Genomic DNA, 19,843 nt, shown 5'->3' with positions numbered 1-19,843 from the left:
GCCACAAACTGCAATAATTCACCAAAATTTGCCCTCTAACTGCTCAGATCTGATTCTCATGATTAGTTGCTGCTGTAAGTGTCAAAATTCCTCTCAATAATACCCTTGTTGGTCAGATATAAGCATTCCCAGCACTCCAAATTGACAAAATATGAAAGGGTTTTCGTCCTTTCTCTCAGAAATGGAAGTCTACGTCCCCAATTCCAATCTACACACCTGCAAAATACGTTGCAGACCTGCAAAATAGTTTTCTTCTCAAAAATCTTCAATCACCTTGTGCAAAATGAGCTCCCAAACACCTTTTATTTTCAGCCCAAACCCTAATTTCTAATTAGGGTTTCATTTGCCCTTTTTAAATAACAAAATAACTTTATTTTATTTGCAAGACAATCCCATTAGAAGTCCGATTGGCTAGAGGGGTCAATTATTCATTGAATGGGGCCAAAATCACTTAAACCAAATCCTCCAAGTTGCCACGCCTAGGAAAGGTGTTATGGCTTTTATTTAATAATATAATAAGATAAGTGATTAATATAATCACCTTTTAATTATTTAATCAACTTAGGAAATATTCAAATAAACTCAGAACTGTAAATTGATCGAAGCCACCTACCTGTGGATAATGCCTGAACCACATAAGCCAGCTGGTAGTTTTCCCCTAAAATCTAGGGATGCTCCTAAAAAGTAGGAGACTGGACCTGTCACCTCGCAACTAAATCCCAATGGTTCTTCTCTTTTGTGTGCACCTCCGAGATGTCTTTCAATGAACTGGGAGTTCCTCCTAAAAAATAGGAGCACCCCTAGAAAATAGGAGATGCACTCAAAGTCTCTAAAACGTTCCCAGAGGTCTCCGGATGCCCCATAGACCACTCCCAGTCAATCCCTAAAAAATAGGGATCCTTCCTAAATTTTAGGAAACTGTCGTCAACTGCTCCAAACTGCCTGAAAGGCTCACGCATGACTCTCTAAGCCCCTGAATTGGTTCCCTCCATGCTCTGCTGGCCTACAGGAACCAGATAATAGACCAACCCTACTAGAAATGTTGTCACTAAGGAAGGGCAAAAATTGGGGACATGACAGGATAACTCCTTTTCTTTGCATGCATTTATGTGCGCACCTCCTGTCATAAGGGACATGATGCATAGGAACACACTAATGCAAGGTGGAAAATACAGAGGCTTAGAGTTACGTACATAATATAGCTCTTGTTTTCATCTCTGAGAAACAGAGATTCTCTATCCATTTTCTTTATGTTTGTATGTAGTTATCTTTTGTCTTAAAAATCTCTCTTTTTTAGTGGAGAAATTGTTAGCATTATAGGATTTCAAGTTGTGTAATGTCCCCACTTTGAAATATAATTAAATAATAAAAAATTTAAAATACTAGAAAAATAGAAATTAGATTAAAATATAAAGGAATATAATTAAAATTTGATTAAAGTTAATGAATGGTCAAAAGGCATGAAATGATAAGTTGCGACTCCCCCAAATATGAGGTATAAAAGGGAGAAGAGAATTCATTTGAAGAGCGGGGGGGGGGAATAATTTGGGAATCAGAAATGTAGATCTGATTGTGAAAGGTTGTGTACCTTTCAAAGGGCAGAATTAATGAAGGGTTGCCCTCTTTCAAAGGGTGTTAATGGTGAAAGGTGTGTCTCTTGCCAAAGGGAATATATGATGAAGAGGTGTGACCTCTCCCTCACATTGAAAGATATAAAGGAAAGGAATCAAAGCATCCAGTGACATCACCATCAATCAGATCATATCTGTTATTAAGTTACAGGCAGTAACATCTTTGTTCTTGGTGGTATGCATGGGGATGTGCTGAATATGTATGCTTAATATATGAAGCCTGATAATGTTCTTATGCAGAATTTAGTAGTAATATTAATATAGACTGCAATATGTATGACAGTCATACTTAATTTCGTATACATTTATAGTGCATGAAAGACTATCATATATATAGCCTGGTCCTTAGTCTTTTGCTAATGCCTACGTAGGGATAGGGGGGTTGTGTAGGGAGAAGCGGAGTAATTCTGTCACAAGACGGGTAAGTCCCAAGATGGGGTAAGGACATTTATTTCTGAAGCTTTGAGGGAGAGCCCCAAGATGGGGGCATGAAGGTGTTCCTAAAACCTTTAAGGAGCCTACTTGTAGACAGTTTCCAAGCACCCTAGCACAATTATTCCACCATCCTCCATCAAGGTTGGGAAGAATTGAGGGCAAACTCTTAAAATAATTATTATTAATTGTATTATAAGGAATTAGATGTTTTCCGATCTCAATAACTTAATTTAAGACATAATAATGCTTAATAATTATTGGGAAATAGGTAGCCTTCCGGTAGGGGACATTACAATGGTATCAGAGCTTCAATCCTACCATCCTGTAGGGTAAAAATGAATCAATGAATCAATCTAGTCAATAAGAAGGAATCCAACAATGCATTGTATGCTCCATGTTTGGTTCATGCCTAATATGTTTCCAGCATGTTTATTCTATGTGTGTTTCCAAGGCCATTTCATATTGGAAGTCATTTTGAACACTCCATGATCATTGCTTGAGGACAAGCAATCTTGGGTGGGGCAAATTGTAATGTCCCCACTTTGAAATATAATTTAATAATAAATAATAATAATAATAAAATTTAAAATACAAAAGAATAAAAAATAAAAATTAGATTAAAATATAAGGGAATATAATTAAATATAATTAAAATTTGATTAAAGTTAATCCATGGTCAAAAGGCGTGAAATGATAAGTTGTGACTCCCCCAAATATGGGGTATAAAAGGGAGAAAAGAATTCATATTAAAGTGGGGATAATTTGGGAATCAGAAGTGCAGATCTGATTGTGAAAGGTTGTGTACCTTTCAAAGGGCAGAAACACTCTTTCAAAGGGTGTTAATGGTGAAAGGTGTGTCTCTTGCAAAAGGGCATACATGATGAAAAGGTGTGACCTCTCCCTCACTCACGTTGAGAGATATAAAGGAAAGGAATCAAAGCATCCAGTGATATCACCATCAATCTGATCAGATCAGATCTGTTATTAAGTTACAGGCAGTAACATCTTTGTTCTTGGTGGTATGCATGGGGATGTGCTGAATATGTATGCATATATGAAGCCTGGTAATGTTCTTATGCATAATATAGTAGTAATATTAATATAGACTGCAATATGTATGACAGTCATTATTTAATTTCATATACATTCATAGTACATGAAAGACTATTATATAGATAGCCCAATCCTTAGTCTTCTGCTAATGCTTATGTAGGGTTAGGGGGTTTGTGTAGGGAGAGGCAGAGTAATTCTGTTGTAAGACAGGTAAGTCCCAAGATGGGGTAAGGACATATATTTCTGAAGCCTTGAGGGAGAGTCCCAAGATGGGCATGAACAAGTGTTCCTAAAACCTTGAGGGAGCCTACTTGTAGACAGTTTCCAAGCGCCCTAGCACAGTTATTCCACCATCCTCCATCAAGGTTAGGGAAGAATTAAGGGCAAACTCTTAAAATAATTAGTATTAATTGTATTATGAGGAATTAGATGTTTTCTAATCTCAATAACTTAATTTAAGACATAATAATATTTAAAAATTATTGGGAAATGGGTAGCCTTCTGAGAGGGGACATTACAAGTTGCCACCTTCTAAAATACATGTGGAGTTTTCTTCTATCAAGCAATTTTCCCCCTTCAAAAATATTCGCTTACCTTTGTTGTGATATGAGTTTATTGTAATTTGTAACATTTATTCTATATTTCTTATAACTCAATGTTTAGTAAATGATCTTTGTATAAAAAACAATTTAATTAGTTGAACCTTTGAAGATTTTCTACTAGATATTTCGTAGTTAATCGTTCAAATATAATTATTTTTGTTGACTATGCTTTTTATCCCAAGTGATGCTTGTTACAATTTGAGCATTTCACGGTTCACCATTGGTTATTTATTGTGTATTGTCCCCTTCTAATAAGTTCATCTTATGTAGGCCAAATCCTTACTTGTTGATAAGGATAGGAAAAAATTTTAATAATGAGGCTTTGAGACAGAGAAAACTTGTATCAGAAATAAATGTTAATAAAATAATGACTACAAGTGGATTGTTGTAGCCTCCAAGACATTTAGCAAATTCCTCATGACAGATTCCTATGGCAGCTTATTAATGAGGAATTACCGATTAGTATTCATGAAGTGGGGGCTATTTTGGAGAAAGAATCTCATTAATATTTCAATTGCTATCTTTGAGGAAGAAAGTGGGTGTTGGAACTTGTGTCTTGTTATTGCTATATATTGAGGTGCTCGGTTGCCTTTAAGACATCTACCACTTTATTCAATCCTTTTTTCCTAGTGTGAGCCTTGGTTTAGCTATATGATTCACAATGAAAACCCTTTGATTTTGGAGGTAGAGGAAAAAACCCATTTGGTTTTCTAGTGAATAGAGGGAAAAAACCCTTTGATTTCTTAAGAGCAATCTCACACGTGAATTGTATTTGTGCATCAATCCTTTGTTTAGATTTCAATGTATATTTTGATATTTGCAACAAGTTTTGTAATTTTGAAGCTTCAACGTATTGTGGAAAAATATATTTTGCAATCACTGAATTAGTGTTATATTATGGAAGAAGTTTTATTCATTTTTGTGTGTTATTCTTTGAAGCTTCAACACATTTATATTATTTGTGCAATCTAGGGTTACTTCTTTCTAGGCATTTTTGCTATCAAAAATAATGTATGCAAAAATCATTATTCATTTACTATATGCCCTCATAGGGTCCGAGTGATCAAAAAGTGGTGAATAATAATATTTATTTACCGTATGTTCTCACCTCAATCTCATAGGATCTTGGCGATCAGAAAGTGGTAAATAGTTTATACTGAAATTTGTTGAAGATATTATAGTGGTATCTGAGATAAAATCTCATCAGCTTGTGAACTAAGAAGAGAAATGAAGACCCTTGACAAAGAGAAAAGATCAAAAGTTTCTTTGCGGCAACTTAATAAGCGCCCCCAAATGAGGGAAGACAAAATGACAAAAGTGCAATTTGCAGGGCAACAGAGAATGTTTGGCAAGCCAAGAGACAACAAATGAATTACTGACAAGAATGTTGCAAATCTAGATGAATACACCCACCATTGTCCCTTTTGAAGATTCAAGGTCATACTAGAACACTACAAAGAGGTAAAAGCTCATTTGCAAGTAACCAACCAGCAAATAGTTCCATTTTGAAACCTTCTAGACCCATGTTCTCACAAAGAGAATAAGAAATAGTAGAGATTGAAACTTCTTCACAAATGTTTGCTAAGTCAAAATCGTGGTCTTGGGCTTCTTGGCGTAATTCTTTGACTTATGGTATGGGCGCCTTCCTTGGGTCCACGTGGTAAAGGAAATGCAAATGGAGAAGTTGAATTTGGGCGAATTTGTGAGCATTTGCATTTGGTTTTGGGGAGTTAGAAGTTATAAATAAGAGCCTTGGGCTCCCATTTTGATCATCTTATGAATTTGCATCGTTATGCTGCCGAATTGGCGATTGAAAAATCTGAGCTTCGAACTGTGGCTTCCTAGCTAAGTCTCAGTTTCATACTTGCAAGATAGTACCTAGTTGTTTCCATGTGTTTCCAGTGTTGTTGGTGAGTGAGTTGCAGATTGTGGAGTGTTTTGTGTGAGATTGGAGTGTTTTCTGGTTGCTGGTCGCGGAGCTGCTGAAACTGTATTTTGCTCATACCTCTTGGCCAGGCGATTCCATCATTCTGGGTACCGGCTCATCCATCTTTCCTGCCACTGGTGATGCATCTTGTAAGTTTTTAGCACCTTATGTTGAGTGTGGAGTTTTATAATGAAAATCGAACTTCCCAGGTTAGGCGTTGGGTTTAGTGAGTGCATTGGGAAGCGTGCAGATTAAATATGGGTGTTTTAATAGCTTCCTTTGGGTTTGTTTTCATTGTGGCTGGTGTAGCATTGGTTTAGAACTGATTTGGGGTGAATTGGGTGAGTAATGAGAGAGTTATGAGTGTTTTAGTGAATCCATACACTGCTGGTTTTGCATTTCCAGCGTGCAGATTTTGATGTTAGCAGAAATTTCATGCTTATTATTTGGATGTTCAGCATTACTCTTCTTCTCTCACTATCTTGATTATTGTAAGGTTAAGTAGTAGTACTACTAACCAATTCTGGCTTGTAAACTCTCATCCCACTGAAAAGTGGAAGAGGCTAGCTTGCCGCCTATTTCAATTGAATTGTAATTCAGTCCTCCCACTGCATAAGCGGTCGAGTGATGATCGATTGTAATGGTCCTCCCGTTGCATAAGCGATTGAGTTGAGTTTGTTTGTAATTTCAGTCCTCCCTCTGAAATATCGTGGTCGAGTGATTTGTGTCTTTGTGTGTTTCTCTTGGCTGGTTCACCGCCAAGTTTCTTGCTTTCCCGCTGGATAAGCGGAAGGGGCTGGCTTGCCACCCAGTATTGTATTTCACTTCATCTTTCAGCAGATTTGAGATCTAACGATCCCCTGTTCATCGTATGCTCTCACCTTCCCATATTGGGCACTTGGTGATCAGAAAGTGGAAGGGTTGCAATTTTCAGCAAGTATTGAGTTTAGGTTTTCTAACCTTAACGGGTTATCTGTAGGTTGATGTTTATTATTGGTCCAAAAAAAAAAAAAAAAATATCTTGGATATTACAAGGAAACAAAATAATAATTTCCCTCCAAAAGCTCTTTTTTCAAATTGAATAATAATATTTTTTTGAGAGAAAATATTTCCCATGTGCCTACACATCTCCCTTGAAGGCACAACTTAAAACACTTTTTAATAAATAATTGCACCTAAGTTGCCTTTTTAATAGTTCCTCTTGTTGATTGTAATTAGGGAATGGCGGATTCCAATTGCCTTGGGCAACATTTGAATCCACCCAAAGGGCTGGCCCCTTTCTTCAACGTGTAGGGTTGGGCCCTAAACCCCACGGCACCACTTAAACTTACTCACGCCACACTCAACGTGCTCCTCCAAAATAGGGCCGACCCTATTCCATCAAGGCTAAAAGGAAAAGTAATAAATAAAATAAATTATAAAGCAAGCCGACATGACTAAAGACATTGCTCCCCATATAAATAAATAACAACTTTTTACTTATTCATCATTCCATGCAAATTATACCTCTGCCTAAAATGCGAAGTTTGAAGAAGTAATATTGGCGATTTGTATCTGTCATAAAAGGCGCTAATATCAAGAGCAAATACCATTACAAGGAGGGCAAACTATTCTGCAAATACCATTACAAGGAGGGCGAACTATTCCAGATTCAAGCAGCTAGGGTTGCAGTCCAGTTTCAGGCAAAGGTGCAGACTTAAGATACAATAAAGTGCAACCCTAGGGTGTGGATCTGATTGCTGATTACTGTGTTAAATGGGGCAGGCTTGAGACTTATAAAAGTGCAGACTTGTTGAAGACTTTATCAGCCCTATGTGCAATCATCTTCAAGTACTAAAGATAAGTGTTGTAATCTTCATATGAATATAATCCATAATCAGATTTGAGGATCTTTTTTGGCTGCGTTTTTCCTCCTAGGAAGTTTTCCCAGGGTAATTGTGTTTTGTTCTTATTTGTTCATTTCTATGCTATGCCTAGATCTAGAAATCTCTAAATTTTACAACAAACAATTTAATTAGAAACTAAATTCTGATTTCTAAGTTTTACATTAATCTGGAAGTATAAAATCAACACCTCCTTGGGACAACTTCAGTTATAATTATTTAATAAATTAAAAAAATCACCCGAATTGCAATTTACCAAAAAATCATGAGTTTACTTTGAGAAGAAGGTAACGTACTTTCTACCTTCAAGGTCTTCAAGGAAAAATTGGACAAACAATCTAGTTAAAAGATCAAGAAGCTATGAATAGATAATGGCACATAATATGCCAACCAAGCATTCACAAACTTCCTAAAGCAATATGTCATTGTGTGAGGATTGACAGTGCCTCATACTCCACAATCGAACATAGCTAAGAGGAAGAAATGTATGCTCATGGAGATGCTCAAGAGTATGTTGCAAACTCAAAAGTTGCGTAAGGTTTATTAGGGTAAAGCAATGAACAATGCTTGTTATATCAGTAATTGAGTGCCAACAAAGGTTGTCAAGAAGTTGACTATGAGGGGAACTAGAGGGGAAGGAAGCCTCACTTATCTCATCTCAAAATCATGGATGTGTAGCTGATGCACACATTCCTTATGAGATATGTGAAGAGTCATAATTCCATCTTTGTCTATTATAGTGAAAAATTCAAAGCCTAGACACATGGGATCCAATGCTAAGAAGGTGCTCAATCACCAAGATGTGGTATTTGATAAAGGGAAGGGTGGATTGGATGATAAGTACACAACAATTACCAATCTACAAGCTCTTAATGCATGTTCTCCCACTCAAGGTTCCATAATGTTGAATTTGTGGTAATTTGAGAATTTGTTGAGAACTTTTGGATGTAACTAGATAGTACTATTGGCATCAACACTCTAGTCGCACTCCATGATTCATCATCAATTGAAATAGCAAAAACGGGCAACCAAAATTAATTTTTTGTATAACAGCTATAACAACATTTGTTCATTTTTGGTTTACCAGATCACACTACGTGCAAGCCAAGAGCATACTTCAAATTTCCACCCTCGCATATTACACACCTAAAAATTGAAACCAATTGCTTCATTCTCCAAAAAACCATACCCATACTCACCAATTCCTCCTTGTTTATAAGTCCATGAGGAGGAAATCGATAGCAATTACAAAAGATGCAAGATCAAGGGTAGAGGAAAGTCTTAATGCAAATGGCCAACAAGCTTTAGACAGTAATCCATTAAAATAGTAGTGACGAGTACAATGATAGAAGGTAGTGGAGAGTAGCATCCACTATTTCTTCCATGTGATCCTCTTATCTCCTTAATGCAATACTAGTGACACATGCTAGAGGTCTTAATCAAAGTCTTAGTGATAGAAGCCAAAAATGACATGATGTAAAATGCCATCTACGACTTGGTCAACTCAAACCTGTCCCATTATTACATGATTAATTATTACTTGGGAATCTTTATCATAGCCTTCCATTCCCAATTTAGTGGGTAAAATTCTACTCATGGTATATTGAAGTGACCATGATCCTCAATTTAGTTGGCTGTGCCTTGATGGATTATGAAGTGTGATCCAAAATATTGATGCTAAAACTTACTAGATATTTACATCTGGAAGCACTCTCAATAATCATAATTATTTCTCCTCAAACCTGTTATCTTTTTCAAGATGCACCTCTACAAGCTACATGAGCCATGGACTACAATGGATTGATGAAAGATCATCTCACAGTTAACCAATTGACCACAAGGACTGGTAAATTTAGTCAAACTTGGACAGGTGGGCACTATGATTAGTAAAGGATGTCACAAATTACAATAACTAAAACTAGGCAGATATCCTCCAAGAAATGATTAGAGAATATTTCCAAAGTAAATAGAAGTGGAAATTGTTTCCTTGCTTCTGCCAACGTCCTACAGAATGGAATACGATGCAAAGATAGATATCTGGTACATTTCTGAAACCTGTACGTTGGGATCCATCTTCTAGCAAGCATGCCTCATAAGTGTGAATGGCAAAATACAAGAGCTAAATGGGAATAAGCAATGAGAAACAGAAATTATAAATAATGCATTGAAGCTGGATCAGCAAAGACCTAAAACATAGTAGAAAAAGCAATGAGTATTGAACAATAAGTATCATGAAATCAAGCAAAGTATTCAACAAGCAAATAGAAAATCTCAACAAATAACGAGGTAAATATGAGACTTGTTAATACATGCTGCAGTCTGATCAAAACAAGAAACCTGCAGCTAAACCTCGGCTCACAATTATAAGCTCCAAATACTAATTTCTCATTTGCTCTTTCCCAGAACCAATTGCAAATGCTAGATGGAACTAATAAATTATTGGTTTCCCTAAGCAATATTACTATATCAGATATCTACACTTATAACATCTGATGTTAGATACGGTCATTATTCTTTGCTTGGCATTAACAAACAAGTAAATAAGACTGTGTACGTGGAAACATATTTTTCATTGGGGTAAATACTAAATACACATAACTACACAACAAAGTGTATCATGTTCACCTAATCTATGTTTATTTAGTGAATCAAATTTGCAGAAGAATTGCTCGGTACCTTTCCAATAAATGCTGACGAGCCACCAAGTCTTGCTACAGAAACAGCAACATTAGCAGGTGCACCTCCTGGAGCCTTTTTGTAGGCAGGTGCTTCAGCTAGTGATAGTCCTCCTACTGTGGGAACAAAATCAATCAGCATTTCTCCAAAGCAGACAACAAGTGACGATTCTCCATCTGGCTGGCCATTACTGCCTGCTAACGACGCTCTTACAAAACCTGGAAAGAGTGAAATGTACTGTTCAATTGCTATATTGTAGAGTCAACAGACTGTCTCGTTACTATTCCATAAAAAACAAGCAACGGAATCATTCTGCGTAGATTTTTCGATCTTCATCATTCAATCACAAAATGTACTGCAGTACAAATATTTATTTCAGGCAAACAATGTCTGAAGTTCATGATAAATTTAACCTTTCGATGCAAAAGACGAAATAATTATAACATAACTATTGAGAGAGACACAAAATCTAAATTGCAATTAATTTATGTACAAATAAGCCAATAGATAAGAGGTGTACCATTGCCAATATATTCCAGAATTATTTTCCAAGTAAGATTAAGCATACAGAATCGTCTAGCAGCTGATTAACAAGAATATGCAAGTGCAACAGTTCAATATTGAAGCTGTAATGGTAAAAGTCTAAAATAACGTATCTACACCACCATTCACATTTGGGAATGAATGACTCAACAAGCAAAAGACAATTAGGCTTTTTGCAAATGCCATGCAAATATTTAATTGTGGACTCTGAATTTGCCTGTTGAACATTGATAATTGAAGAAATAACAAATATAATGGTCACATGTTAAAGACAAAATATAAACTGGCAGCAACGATGATTTGGTTTTGGTTTCTGATGGAATGAGTAGAAATAATACCTCCTTTCATCTGTGACATCTACTGTTCAGTTCCACTGAATATGCATATACAATCGATGAAACAAAAGAAAACATGACTTAGTAAATCTGTTACCCACAGCTTATGTCATGTTCAACCAGAATAGAAAACGCATAGAAGATCCTTTCAGCATGTTCTCTAGTTAAAAAGTACACCTTATACCACTTGTACATCAAGATAATCCAGGCTGAGAATTTACTAAGCAATAGCCTCGATAGAAATGGGACATTTACATAGATGAAGCTAGTAGCTTCTTTATACGAAGTTAACGTTTCAAGCAAACTATCAGCTTCTTTGCCCGTACAAAAATATATACATTCAGTTATCCCTCAATATTACTAATGGCAAAGTTGCCAGCCAATATAACTGCAATTGCATTATTTATTGTGCAGACTTATTACAATTTTGTAAATCTAGATAGTATTTGAAACTTTAATATTGTACCTGAATAAAACCAAGATCAATAAATAAACATGTGCATTGCATCAATTTAAGGGACAAAGCAAAAAGGATATTATGAATCATGAGATGCAAAAAAGTTTACTATATTGCCTAAAATGAAAACTAAGATTGTGGAGCAACTACTGCAGTTTGCTTATATGGAAAGATAGGGCGACTCTTCAAAAGACTTGGCAAGAGGAACCTATGCTGGCTTTGTATACCCAATCCTAGCCAGCACACCAATATATACATGCATTTAAGAACAGGCATATATATATATATATATATATATATATATATGTGTGTGTGTGTTTTGTACTGTGGCAAGCACACTTATGCAAGGTAGAATACATTTAAGAGCAGGCATTTATATGTGTGTTTTTGTAGTGTGGCATGTGTATTTATGCAAGGTAGAATGAAAGTAGGGGAGAGGATCTAGTAGTTGAGCACCCTAACTTTGTGCTTCAAAAAATTCTATCTAGAAATTTCAAATCGCTCCAACTTTTTGCAGCAGCTTACTTGGTGAGTCCCCTGCTTATAACTAAGGTGTTAGGGCCACATTATCAAATATGATGCCACATCAGCATGCTTTTTGCCAAGGTATCCAAAACAGCCCAAAAAAAAGTGAGACCAATACTTGTGCAAAAGTGAGACCGATACTTGTGCGCTGATGTGGCATCACATGATTTGTTGCTTTTTAGTGCTTAGGGATACATTTCATTCAATTATGGGTAGTTATCATCACAATAACAACTTTAAAGTCACAACTATTGGTGCAAAGTTGTCAAAAATATTGGGTATTAAATCAACAAGTGTGAACATTAAATCAACAAATGCTATTACAGCCATTAGAATGCTCTCAACTACTGAATTCTTTCCCCTAAAAAATATTTTAAACCAAAGCACCCATGCACAAGCACATGCCTGTCAATGGGATTTTAGTTACATTCAGCAAACATTTTGTGCTTGAACAGGGGCACATCTCGGCAAGTAGGTTTGTTTTGAAATCTTAAAACGGTTTTTATGTGCAGAGGTGTGCACTTCATCAAAGGCTTTTGTTTTCAAACTTCACAAAGAGGTGCACTACTATAAAGACAAATTTGCTCAAATCAAAATCAGAAATTGATGTACATAGGCACACTTCTACTAGTGTAAACTGACTGAATGTTGAAAATAGCATGAAGATCTAGTTTCAGTCATGCGCCTTATATAATGACGGTTTCCTCTTGGTCGAAACGTGTTGTTCGTTCACAGGTGCGCTTAGATCAACGGTGGCCCCCTTTGTTTTTCTTTTCTATACATAGGCGCATCATATGGCAATGAAAAACTGGCCAACCAAACTTGGTAAAAAGAATTTTTTGCTATTTATAACAATGGCATCCCTTGACAAACAAACATAACTTTTCAAATTCAAGGATTTCTATTTATACGAACAGCGCTTAGTTGAGATCATAAATATTAAAAGCAATTTTAAAGGTAAAAAGAAAAGGATATAGTTAGCAAAACTGGTGCTTAAAATAGAGGGGAACTCTGTTAAAATAAAGCTTTTATTTACATCAGGCAGAGTGTAAACAGCAGAGCAGAGCGCCAAGTCTTGGTGTCCTTAATTATTGAAAGCTTAGACAGTGCATAATTGAGATCATAAATATTAAAAGCAATTTAAAAGGTAAAAAGAAAAGGGTATATTTAGCAAAACTGGTGCTTAAAAAAGAGGGGAACTGTGTTAAAATAAAGCTTTTATTTACATCAGGCAGAGTGTAAACAGCAGAGCAGAGCGCCAAGTCTTGGTGTCTTTAACTATTGAAAGCTTAGATTTTATTTAAATTAAAGAGATAATAATATAGGTTCAAGAAAACAAGTGAAAAGAAATCACATCCTGAAATTAAAGACAAATCCATATTGATTTTGTGAAAAAATACATATAAGTATATTAACAATCAAACAAAACGCTCACGCTGACTGAAATTTTACGATAGTAGACTTCAAGTATTACTAAGTGCTTCAAACTTAACAAACGCATAGCCCAATTTTTCTCCGACAATTGAAAAACAATTTAGAAATATTCAAGTATATAAACAATCATAGAGAAACCCTAGAAACAACAGAGATTTTTAGAGTCAAGAGAAGTGCAGTACAAATATTCAATGATTATCAAAGACTTTGATGCAACAAATACATATCTCAATTTCTCAGACAATTCCTAAAAGACCACAAAATAAGTATATTAACGATCAAACAAAAATCCTGACATTAACGAGCATATTCTCTAACATTTGACAAAACAATTCACAACGTATTTTATTTTTTGTTCAAACAAGATCCCTGACATTAGCTGATACTTTTTCTAACAATTGAAAAAGAATTCACAAAGTATTTGAGAAATTTGGCAAGCAAACATAAACACTGTCATTTAACTGAAAGAAGCTATATACAGAACAAACATTCATTCATTGTATGTGAAAAGAAGTAGAGGAAAAATGCATACTTCGTTTTCTCCAACAAATGGTGTTGATCGACAAAGAAGAAAATGAGGATTTATTGTTCGAAATTCGATAAAGCCTGTTCATTGACTGCAATGTGTGCGAATTATTCTTTAAGGAAAGACATCGCTGAGAAGTGTTGTTTACTGTTAGGAAAGAATTTGGCGCGGCCATATTCATGTTTGATGACAGAAATGATACAGAAAAGAAACTGTCTGATATTGAAAATTATAAAGATGGAGAATATGTATCTGGTAAACAAAAAAATGCAGACGGGAAAATATATGAAGGTGCACCGCAGAGTGTATCTGAGGACATGTCTCTGATAGGCAAGAAATTTTCTATTTTTACGTCATGTTTTTGTATTTTCCGTCTGTATACGAATGAAGCGGCCGTATATTTATACGTCGTTACCAGGATTTTCTAGATCACGGTAAATACGTTTGAAATATTCCCCGTCTACGAAAGTCAGGCAGTTTTGGCGATGCGTCTTCGTTTACTCTGACCGCCCTTAGTTTTGAAGTTTAAGTCCCCTCTCTATTGATTTAAGACAAAAATATTTAATTCTACATCTAGAATATTATATTTAAAGATATGTTTAGGGTATTAGTTAATAATTAATCCAAGCAATCAAGCATCATAAAGAACATTATTTAATTAATCTTGTAGAGAGCATTAAATCATATAGAGCACTTTGTATTGTCATTAATAGATATTATATTATATAAATTTTATATTGTTTCGAATTTATGTGGAAAACAATGGAAGAGGCTTGTCTTTGCTTTAAGGGAATTAAAAATTTCAATCTTAGCACAACACTTTTTTAAATGTTCATTGACACCATTTCGGTATATATATATATATACAAGTGTGTAAATTTTGGAGGTAGGGAACAATACTAAACAAAATCATAGAAAGTACGATAGAACTGCATAAGAACATGGCAAAATCACAAGCGGTCGCATCTAACAGTAAAACAAACCATAGAGATACATTAGCCACACTAGTCACTTATTCACAACTCCAATCTTACCTACAATTGAAAGTTGATTTTAATCAAAATCAATCCAAGAGTTCAATTAAGCCAAAATTCCATGCGGCAAGTCTTGATTGTTGGATAACCAAGTCTTGATTGCTACAAATAAGATCTTAGTTGTTGCACAACTAGTCTTTTGTATTAGAATAAGTAATATGCAATATGATTATAAGTTGAGGAAAGCTTCTATAGGTGTGTTTGTAATGACCTTGGACATCATTATGAGATTTGTAGAGACATATAATCATTTCATTACTTATTGCAAAGTAGTTTGGTGTTAAAAACTTATAAAAAATCACTTTTTGGCAATGTAGTAACCCACCATAATTAACTCAACAAAATTGACCATTCTTTTTTTTTGTGTTTAATTTAATCATTATGTTTGATTCAATTGCATACTTTGGGCATCCATCCATTTGGATTAGGCATTCATCCATCCGGGATGAGCATCTAACCATACGGGTTAGGCATTTGTCCATACGGGACATAAGATTTCATCTATCCAATACAGGATAGGCATCTACCCATACGGGGTAGTCATCTATCCAATCAGGATAGGAGGTGCTCTGGCCAGAGACTTAGACTCATCGGGACCATTCGGGTCCTGAGCCACTCACTAAGTACTACACTCTTCTAACAGAAGTGCATCGAGGTCGCCATCCTTAGGAGTAATTAAACAACATAATACAAGCTTGAATTCTGCCTCGGAATTTGGCTTAAAGCCTCGAGAAGTCAAGCGAATCCATACGGGATTCCTTCCGAGTATGCATTGAATTACTTTTTCCAATTTAATTATCTTATCTTTCAAAATAGGATTCTTACTCAATCTTTCTTTTACCAAGCCTAGACCCCACCCACGAACGCCTAAGTACGAGGGACAACTTCATCCCAAGACTGCCTACATACCCGCTTCGGCACAGGATCAAGGCATAAAGTATGTAGTTATGTTTTCTACTCTATGGTTTGATGTAAACTGATTAGTGGGTACACAACCCTTTCTAGGGTCAATGTCCCAGACAGTTTCTCTGCGGTTGCTACCCACGATGGTAGCGCTTAAGCAAAGGCTCAAGATGGCCTATTGCTTGTGGCCTAAAACAACTAGATCTTAATACCTATCATAAGCGTCACCCTTGACCAAATTGTCAATCGCCAATATCTCTTCAAGATTAAATCAATTTCATAAAAGTGTTTCATTCAATCAACCCTATCAGGGGTTTATTATGGTTTAACTCAGCGGGTGAAAGATCGTTTTAGAGTTATCTTATTAAATTATCAATCCAAGGGGGATTACCCGCCCCTTGTATTTTAACTTCCAAGTGTCCCTTATTACTCCCTGACGATTTATAGGGACGATGCCACAGACGTCGTTGATGTAGCTTTATTAGGCGTTAAGTGCAGTAGTTCAACACGACAGCATTACCTGTAAGCGTGACCCAGAGGCACTGTATATATCTAACGCTACTTGGTTTTGGTTTTCCAACTTCCTTTATTTAATTTCTTCTAACTAAGAAACTATGAAAACTTTTAACTAGCATCGTTCTTGAAACAATTTATGAAATGAATGCATAATTGGACATTGCAGAGTTTAATCAATTGAAATAACTACTTCTATGGGATCATTAATTCACTTGGTAAAATACCATCTTCCTTTTTCAACTAAATTATTAATAACTTGAAATATAACTTGTACAATACTAACAATTATGGAATTCACATACTAATAATAAATTTCTTTCTTATGCGATATCAATAAATGCGTATCTTACATGGATATGAAGAAAGTGCAACTTGCTAATCAGCAAATACTAATAAGGTATAGAAATTCACATGAAGCAAGTATAGTGAAATTTACATGCAAGATTAAGCAATATTTATTCCTATTGCGAGATTATTTAGAAAAGGAGTCACTAGTTCAAAATAAGCAAAATGAGTTTAGACATTAAACAAATTTTAGATCAAATCCTACAATTAATTATTTTTAATGAATCTTAAGATGCCAATTAAGTGTCCCAATAAATCCCAAATGGATTGAAAAGATTCCAATTATTAATCTTAATTAAAATTACAATTATAAAAAAAAAATTACTAAGGATTTATTTGAAAGTATTAGTTAACAGTGAATCAAAATTTACTTATAAGTTTATCCAAGTTTATCATTACTAAACTAAAATTTAAGTTAACGATTTCCATTTGCAATTTAAATAAAAAAGAAAATGAGTAAACTACCCATCAATTATATGATATTTACTAGATATTTAAGTCTTTTCCATTTCTTGGAAATCGGATGCATGAGGTGGCGAAGGTGGGGGTTAAACGAGGGAAGAGGGAATGGAAAGGTGGGCCCCCATCCACCCCATACACCCTACACTAGCAAAAGCCGCAGGGAGTGGGGTCGGTGGGGCCCCATGTGCCCGCCTCACCTTCCACTAACCATTTGAACGCCCATTCCATTAAAGTTTTGCAACGCCCTATTTAATTTTCGCACGGTGTATTATTTGCAATGTAATATAATTTCTTTGTAATGTAATATAATTTTCATACGACGATTCATTGAAACAAAAAAAGATGCAAATATATATATATATATATATATATATATATATATATATATATATATATATATATATATATATATATATGTATTTGTTTATTTATAATTATTTACAATATATGAAAATGGACTCTTTAACTTTTCCAAGAGAATAAGAATAATAATACAAATAATAATGATAATATCATAAAATTAATAGATCATTCATGAGTTAGTTTAATCCGGAATTAATTTACACAGTGAATACAATGAAATCCTCTCATAAGATTGATCAGAGGGGAGAGGTAAAGTTGATCACAGAGGGGAGAGATGAGGGTTAAGATTTAATCCAAATCTATATTCAGAGAGGAGAAGGAATTTATTAAAGGAAAAATGACTTCGATCCACAGATGATCAAACTACAAACACAGAAAGATAGATTTATTTCCATGGAGAATAATGAATACAATTTATATTTTATTATCAGACATTTTCTATTCAGAGAGAAGTAAGACTGCTCATAAGGAGTTTAAAATCTACAATCAAATCTACATTCAGAGAGAGAGATTTATATTTCATTTTGCACAGAGAGATGTATACTTCTTCTTTTTTACAGAGAGATTTATATTCCATTTTGCACAAAGAAATTTATTTCTTCACCCACAGAGAGATTTATTTCTTCACACAGAGAGATTTATTTAATTAAAATTCACAGAGAGATCTTATTCAACTCACAGGGAGATTTATTTAATCTAATAATCACAGAGAGATTTATTTAACTAAAATTCACAGAGAGGTCTTATTCAACTCACAGGGAGATTTAATAAATACAGAGGGATTTATTCCTCAGTTTTCAATTATTATTTCCAGAGAGAAGTAGATAACCAGACACAAAAATATTAATGGGACCAAATGAGAATATCACAAAGAATTATTCACAGCGAAACTATTCCTCCATTTCAACTAATTTCACAGAGAGGATATATAACCAGATGATAGAAAAATATATATGGAATCAAATGAGAATATCACAGAGGATTATTCACAGCGAAATCTATTAAAAGGATGAGATTCAGATTTCTATTCGAAAAACCAGAGAGATGAATTAGAGGGAGGAAATAAAGATTGATCTAATCTAGTTCTCAGCAAGGAATTGAAACAAGATCCTCTTTTTTTTTCTTTTACTAATCTAACACTCAGCAAGGAATTGAAACAAATTGATCTAATTCTTATCAAGGAATTGAAACAAGATTGATCTAATCTAATTTGCAGCAAGAATAAGATGCATGATTCAAAATAAAATAAAACTAAATTAAAAGAACCTGGATACTTGCAATTGGTGTAGAATCCCCTATGAATCCTTCAATTAGCCTCCCTTGATCCTTCAAGCTTGAAAACAAATCCTCCAAAGCAACCTTAGTTATTCTCCAAAATGAAATATGACTACCAAAACAATTACTTGAGAGAAGAATTTCTTCATGGAATAACCAACTCCCATTTTTGAAAACTTGCATATCATTTATAAGAAAAATCCCTCTATTCCACTATCTAGAAATTTTAATTAAAAAAGAGATTCTTTTCCAATATTGGACTCATGCAAATTGATTAAACTTAGTGGGGGAGTTACATGCAAGGAGGTGGAGATTCATCTAGAAGCTTCTTATTCTTCCTACAACATGTGCCAAAATTGGGAGTGAAAAATAAATAAATAAATAAAAATAATTATATTCTCCAAGTGTGTGTGTGTGTGTGTGTTTATTATTATTCTTTTATAACAATTATTCAATCATTTTAAATAGCTTAACCAAAAATATAATAGAATTGCATTTAAATCAAAAAGTGATAAAGGAGGGTTGTGACAACAAAGAAGTCAAATGAGGTTAGTTTTTTCCCTCTTATGTAGTTGTTGGGATATTATACTACTAAAATATATATTCAATAGATATTAAGGAATTATCTTTGGTCTAATGACAAAGGAAAAAATAAAGACGTGAGTTGGATTGGTGTTGTTTGAACAAGTCTAAAGGTGATTAGGAGTGAAGAACCTAAAGCCCCAAGGTGTGGCCTTAGCTACAAAGTGGATTATCAAGGCTCTTTTCGGAAATGAAGCTTGAAAAGTACCAATTAGAAGAAATATTCAAATGTTAGTAAAAAAAAAATGGTTGGAATTGCACTCACATTACATTTATTTGACAAGTTTGATATGAATCCTTTATATTTAAGGTGTTATAAAGTCTATGGAGGGAATG

General features: G+C 34.7%; 1 protein-coding gene across 2 annotated transcripts in view; it reads right to left on the bottom strand.

The window, feature by feature from the left end:
* LOC131048794 (probable fructokinase-7) overlaps window positions 1-14,454 on the bottom strand; it is a 139,625-nt gene extending 125,171 nt beyond the window's left edge. Inside the window, exons 1-2 of one of the 2 annotated variants that reach the window (XM_057982863.2) lie at window positions 14,034-14,454; window positions 10,208-10,425 (exon numbers count right to left, since the gene is read on the bottom strand). In XM_057982863.2, coding sequence (XP_057838846.1) covers window positions 10,208-10,425; window positions 14,034-14,208 — 393 coding nt within the window. In that variant the 5' untranslated portion in view covers window positions 14,209-14,454. The remainder of the gene's footprint in view (window positions 1-10,207; window positions 10,426-14,033) is intronic. The other variant, XM_057982862.2, reaches the window with a different exon arrangement.
* Window positions 14,455-19,843: the final 5,389 nt, after the last annotated feature.

The sequence above is a fragment of the Cryptomeria japonica genome, chromosome 8, assembly GCF_030272615.1.
Source record: "Cryptomeria japonica chromosome 8, Sugi_1.0, whole genome shotgun sequence".
NCBI classification, from domain to species: Eukaryota; Viridiplantae; Streptophyta; class Pinopsida; order Cupressales; family Cupressaceae; genus Cryptomeria; species Cryptomeria japonica.
This window is presented reverse-complemented; position numbering and strand designations above follow the sequence as displayed.